Raw genomic sequence first — 7,129 nt, forward strand, 5'->3', positions numbered from 1 at the left:
ATAAGCAAACAAATATACAACAAACAAATGAACAAGCAACATGATAGCAATATAAACAAACGAATAAACAAATCAACATGACAAGAACAACTTGTGCATTTTCATAAAACCTTTGATTGAAAGCGAAAACAAAAGAAAACAAGCAGGAACGAAATGAAAACTTAACAATATTTTCACGTGCAAACTTTAGTCAAAGGTAAAGATGCTTTCATTAGCTATTTACAGATGCAGAAGTATTTTCATGAATTCGCATGAATGACAAACCCCTTTAGGTTTACCGAAACTCCTTCTGAATGGGCAGAAACTCGACTGTCCAATTGGAAATTGATCCTTCAGGGATGTCGGGAAACTCGGCCTCATCTGGGAAACTGTCTTCAAATGTTGCCCCAATGAACAATTGGGCCAAACTAGTTTCGATTCCGTCAACTGGGTTAATCTCTGACGTGATCACTCGGTTGGTCGTGGAAAAGTATAATGCAGTGATGGAATATCAAGGGCGCTTTGCCTGCCTTCTTTCTCTGCTCTCTTGCGTTCCTTCATTTCTTTGATGTCTTTAGCGGTTGGTCGGAAACCCAAACCGAATGAATCATTTTTCTCCACAATTTCCACTGATTTCAGAATTCCTTGCAGATCACGTCCCAGCCCTTTGTCAAACTCATATCCTCCGCGGATCATTTCCTTAGCCATCATGACACTGGCCTTTGACAGAGCTCGTTCCTCTTTTGTTATCCAACTTACGGAGATGATATCAGCTGTGCTATGAGGGGTCACTGTGGCGCTTCGGCTACCATCTTCTTTGGCCCCAGAATCAGCAATCACGAGGCAATCCTCCTCGGCAAAGATAGTTATCAATTTGTCATTTACTATGAATTTCAACAATTGATGCAATGAAGAAGGCACAGCTCCGGACTTATGAATCCATGGCCTTCCAAGCAAAATATTGTAAACACTAGAAAAATGCATAACTTGGCAAGCTATTTGAAACTGTGCGGACCCCATCTCGACTACTAAATCCACTTCTCCTATAGGTTCTCTTTGTGCTCCATCAAAACTTCTAACTATGGTCCCTGAAGGCCTCAGCTTGATATCTTGCAACCCTAGCTTTTCCAAGGTACTCCAAGGACAGATATTAAGCGCAGATCCATTGTCAATCAACACCTTTGGCAAAATTTTCCCATTGCACCTCACAGCTATGTACAGAGCCTTGTTATGTCCAATGCCTTCCGCCGGTAACTCATCATCAGAGAAAGTGATTTGTTTTGTAAATAACACACTGCCAACTATATGTGAGAAATTAGCAACCGAAATGTCCTTGGGGATTTGAGCTTTAGTCAACACTTCGAGCAACGCATCCCTATGCATATCCGAAGAAAAGAGCAGATCCAACATGGATATTTGGGCGGGCGACTTGCTTAGCTTCTCGACTACATTATATTCACTTCTTTGGAGCCTTTTAAGAAAATCCAAGGCTTCCTTCTCAGTAATTGCTGGTTTAGCGGGCAGGTCGGGGTTATTTGTTTGAATCGGAACGATAGCTCCAAACGGACTTGCAATCCCCCCTGATCTGGTGACCACTGACACCTCTTCTTTGGCAACTGACTTTTCTCCAATTTGTATGACAGGTTCATCGTAGTTCCATGGCACTCGTTGCAAACTTAGGACGGGCTCTTGCTCCGGGAATTCGATGACCACTGGCTCCAAAGCCTTGCTTTCAGCTAGAGTGAGATCCAAAATAAAAGGTCTTTTATCCTCCTCAAACGGCACCTCTATCACAAATGGTTGGTCTGTGACCCCAAACAGCTCGGCTTTCCTTGCCAATTTTTGGACTTGCTGCTCATACTCTGCGTTGTCCAGAATGACCCCAATGGTATTAGCGTGTTCAGGCAAGGGGTTCCTATTTATATTCGGCCCTTGTGCCTCCTTTTTCCTGATTACAATCTCTCCGGCTTCAATCATATCTTGAATTCTATGCTTAAAAGCCTTGCAATCAACAGTTGAATGTTCGGGTGCCCCTGAATGATAAGCACAGACGGCTTGTGGGTTATACCCAGCGTATATGCCATATGGATAGGCCGGAGGGGGTACCGTGCCAATCTTTCCGGCAGCCTTCAACTGGTCATACAATTGGTCTAGAGGCCTGCCTAAATCGGTAAATGTACGTGTGACAGCCCCACTTTCCCCTAAGGCGAACCAAAGAGGTTAGCGGACTGCCTGCCCAGCTCTCGCCAGGACTACGGATCAGATTAGAGCGATCTTTCACGTTCCGGAACTTATAACGCGCGCAAATAAGGCAAAAGGGCAAAATAACCCAAAATAAAAGAAAATGAAACCCGGAGTCGGCCATGAATAGTAACCAACTCGTCCGAACCCAACCAAACATCGAATTACATATACCCCATAACATTTAGCCTTTACAAACCAAAATGACATTTAAAAGTGATACAAAAGTCACTACATATATGGTTTGCCAAAACAAAAGTGAAAACGGCCCTAATGATACATTTAGGGTCCCATTTTATATACAATACAAAAGAGTCATTCATCTAGTTCATTTGGCAACCATTTATCAAAATTCATTCCAAAAGAGTCATATTCCTGTAAGGAAAACAAAAGGAACGGGGTGAGCTAATTGCCCAGTGAGAATACAACTCAAGCAACCAAGTTCATGGATACATCAAGCTTAACAGTCCAATTTACCAAAATAAATAAAGCCACACATTAATAATGAGGATAAAAGGATACGGGTGGCTCTCAAGAGCCCTTTTCCTCGTTTGAATTCTTGATCGGTCTCATTGACTCTCCGTCAATGTTTGAAAAGTAACCAACTGTAGACCCCTCTTCTCTCCCATTCCTTCCACCAAACATCCCCCTACCGGGCCCGCACTCCAAACACTTGCACTGTGGTATTACTCGAGTATACCGGAATCAAGAGTCTCTCATACTACAAGATTCCTTATAACTTTACCCAAGGCTCATTAATTGTCACGACCAAACCCTTGTCGGCTCGATTCAATCAACTACCAATGGGGTTGAGCTCAATGATAACATTTGTGGTCGTTGGATACTTGTCCAATCGATATCAAGTCATGTATTTCATTTCATATATCAGTTCATATAACTTTCCAATAACTTTCCAATAACTTTTCAATAACATGTGAAACAATAAGTGAGAGTGATAAAGTACACTCTCACATCAATCCATTAACATACAACATCTCAAGTTCAAATATCAAAGCCATATAATAGCACACAAGTGAGTAGTACACTCACCAATCAATTAAGTGCTATTTCATGCACTTCCGTCAGGAGAATGTCGTGAGCTATCGTCACGCCCTAGAACATGTAAACAAATACCATAAGACTCAATAACGAGTCATAAAGTCAAACCAATTATCGCCCAATAGGGTTTCATGCATGGAAATTCAAGGGTTAAATACTTAACCTTTACTCAAGTCGAGAATATAGTTTTCTAAATCTCGAGTAAAAATTCGGGCAGCATGCCCTTTGTGTTTACCAAATTTTCCAGCCATAAGGCTTCATTATTTTTCTTCAATCACAACCCAACAACACACATATAAGCATTTCATGTCAAGAGTCGTTCCATAGCTCACAATATCATAAAACAAGAAACCATACCGAGCCATAAACAACACCAATTCACAACCCCAATAGGGTTTTATAAACATATACAAGCATGAAAGCAAACCAGAAATTAAGAAAGGCTTTAATGTTGGCCTTGATAAGAAAACCGGTTTTGACGTCATAATGCGGTAATGGCACAACTCTCACTACAATTATCGGATGGGGGTGTAAGACCCACCATTTCGAAGCCAAGAAACAGAACTACAACAATGTAGAAGGTCACTCAATCCATTTCTTAACACAACTAGGTCAAATATGCCAAATACTAACCCAGAATTACCAAAACAGATTTGCAAAATGCAGAAAACTTTAATCGGTATATCTCAGTCCATACAAGTCCAAATGCCGAAATTCCAAAGGTATATGTTAGCTAAGACATTCAGATACATTTCCTCAGAAGACACCAACTTCAAAATCCAAACCAATTCCAGTCAAAACAGGCAATTACTATCGCAGTTCGGACATTCTGTGCACCAAAAACAGCAACAGTAAAAACGGCATAACTCACTCTACACTTGTCCAATTGCCCTGAAATTTTGCAGGAACACTAAAATCATCAATACCTACAACTTTCATGTTTTGAGCAAAGTCCAATTCGGCCTCTAGCTATGACCTAAAATTTCGGACAGAATAGGGGTTCAAGAACCCTAACTTTTCACATTTCATTCCAAATCCAAAATTGATTGCATTTAACAACAATTCATACCTACTAGAGTCAAAGCCCCTTATTACCAACCATCATACTAGTCCACAACATCAAAATCATATGAAACCAGAAAATTCATCATAAAATGGAAAACTTCACCAAAACAAGCCAAATCAAGGGGTAAATCACATATTCCTTCACTCATGCCCCCATTAAGCACAAAATAAGCATTATTAGAGGTAGTAGGGTGTTTCAAGCTTCACTTACCAAGAACCAAGAGAGAGGAAGATGTTGGCCACCTTAGAGCTTCAAACAAAGTTCACCAAACAACTTACTATCACTAGAAGATAAGGTTTTATGGAGTAGAATCTAGTCTAAGCCTTTGTTCATGGAAGATTGAAGCTTATGGAAGCTTGAAAGTTAGGAAATTGTCTTCTTCTTTGAGAGAGAGAGAGCCGGCCATCAAGGGTGCAAAAATGGTGAATTTTGTGCAATTTTTTGAGATATTTAACCTTGGTCAAAAAAGTCAAAATTGTGAATAGTAATTCTTAAAAGGCATCAAATGAGAAGGTGACACTTGTTACCTCCTTAAATGCATTCCTATCTTTCTTTTCTCTCTCACATCAATCACTTCACACTCTCTACTAATCTCTTAACACCCGATAAATTTTAAACAGTATCTGAAACTTAACCTTATTGGCCGAATTTTTCCAAACTTTTCGCACTAGTGGGTCCCACATCCACTATTTACTCTTAATTTTCTAAAAATTCTCCAATGCTAGAAAAATCATCTTAAAACTATAATTGCTCATAAAATCCACTAAGAAAATATTTCTAAGCCAGAAAATGCAGAAAACATGCAATTAAGGGGAAATAAACCCTAGGAAAATAATTAGGGTTTTACGGGTTCTCACAGTACGGCTACGGGGTTGGTTGTAAGGTTCAGGAGGTTGAGGATGGCTATAAACAGGTCTATTTGGGGGAGGAAATCTTGGGTTATATGGAGGGCGAGGTCGGTTTTGGGGTGGATTTGGTTGAGAGATTTGAAAAGGGGCTACAGGTGGGTTAGGATAGTTTGGGCGAGGTCGAGGGTGATGGATATTGGTAGTATATACATGGTGCGGGTTTGAATTATAAGGGTAATGTGGTTGGTAGGTTGGATTGGGTTGGTATCGGGGTTTGGGTGAAGGATTCTGGTTCCAGATAAAAGTTGTCTCCCCCTCTTTCTTTTTAAACTGCGGCTTCTTTCCACTGCTCCCCTGCCCTTGCAAAGCTTCTACTTGTGATTTTAGGGCAGAGACGTTAACAATTTTTCCGGCTCTCACAAAATCATCATACTCTTCGAGTTTATTCACAATCGCAGCAAATGTACACCCAGTCCTACGGAAGATTTCTTCGAAGTATGGAGGATCATGCGCCTTTATGAAAGTGCGAATAATTTCATCTTCGGTCATCGGAGGCTCAACCTTGGCAGCTATCTTCCTCCATCTTTTGGCGTATGTCTTATGATCTTCAGATGGTCGCCTCTTGGTGCCTTCCAAAGTAGTTCTGGTCGGTGCTAGCTCGCAGTTATACTCGTATTGTCTGATGAAGGCGTTGGATAGATCAAGCCAGGTCTTTACCTCATCTGGCTTTAAGTTTGAATACCAATCGAGGGCGTCTCCTTCTAGACTCTCTGGAAATAACCTAAGTGGCAAGTTTTCGTCATCCACCGGCTTGCCCAGCTTGTTGGCAAACAAACGCAAGTGTGTCTTAGGATATCCTGTACCATCATATTTATTGAACTTCGGGGTCTTGAACCCCACGGGCAGCTGTACATTTGGAAACAGGCACAGATCATCGTAGTCTAACACCCCTTGCTTGCTTAAACCTTGGCTTTTCCGGATGAACTCATCGAAACGATCCAACCGCTTAAGTAACTTCAGATCAATCGGGGCAGATGACTCCCCCACTTCTGGCTTGGTTTGAACAGTGTGCTCCGGCACAACAGGTTCTGCGGTAGGCTGATAAAAAGCTTGTGGACCTGGAGGCATGTTTGGACCACCTTGACCACCTTGAGGCTGAAATCCTTGCCCATAGAGAGGATAAAACGGAAGATTTTGAGTGTAAGTGTACTGCGGGTTGAAAACTCCCTCAAAAGTGGTTTGAATTGGAGGAATGACAAATGGTTCGGATTCCGGTTGTTTGACAGGCGGAGGCTCGGGCTGCACTCCGCTACTAATGAGCTCGTCAATCAACTTATTCTGGGCAGCCATCTCAGACGCCATTTTCCCAAATTTGCTGAGCAATTCAGTCAACTGAACCCCGGGACTTGTGGCCTCCGGCTGGGTAGTTGCAGCGGTCTTATCAGACGATTCTGGCTGAGTACTCATGTCTACACGATTCCTTTGGGCTTGACTACGGGATCGCGTTATGATGGGCTTCGACGAGAAGCTATGTTTAAATATTACCTGAAAACACGAAATGACGTGCTTTTAGATTTAGCCCTGGCTTAGCTTTTTTAACAAAAATAAAACAAAGAAAAAGAAAAAGACAAGAGTTAGTAGATGTTCCAAAAATTCGGATGCATGTCCTATCGGGGGGCCCTTTTTGTGCCAAGGGTAGGCCTAGCATGATGCAACACCTTCGAAATGGGACCCGTAACGCAAACCTATTTTTGACAACAATTCCAAATGAGTGCAAAAGAAAAATCGCTTTCATTGATAAACTTGCCAATATTTACATCATGTCATGAAGACGATTCCGTACAAGATTGCCAAAACTTCTAAGCCTATCTAATACAGAGTTCCTGGTTTCTCTAGCATATGGAATTCTAACATGTTCAGGTTGGTCATATAATTC

At 41.5% G+C, this 7,129-nt stretch overlaps 1 protein-coding gene across 1 annotated transcript; it reads right to left on the minus strand.

Moving 5' to 3' along the window:
- Positions 1-738: 738 nt before the first annotated feature.
- On the minus strand, positions 739-6,555 carry LOC113759197 (the record flags this gene model as incomplete). Its single annotated transcript, XM_027301759.1, has 4 exons — positions 6,241-6,555; positions 5,404-6,099; positions 1,116-2,112; positions 739-863 (listed from the first exon to the last, which is right to left on the minus strand). Coding segments are annotated over exons 1-4 (2,133 nt in total), but the record flags the coding sequence as incomplete, so codon positions are not given.
- Positions 6,556-7,129: the final 574 nt, after the last annotated feature.

The sequence above is a fragment of the Coffea eugenioides genome, unplaced genomic scaffold (genome assembly GCF_003713205.1).
Source record: "Coffea eugenioides isolate CCC68of unplaced genomic scaffold, Ceug_1.0 ScVebR1_984;HRSCAF=1758, whole genome shotgun sequence".
Classification (NCBI taxonomy): Eukaryota; Viridiplantae; Streptophyta; class Magnoliopsida; order Gentianales; family Rubiaceae; genus Coffea; species Coffea eugenioides.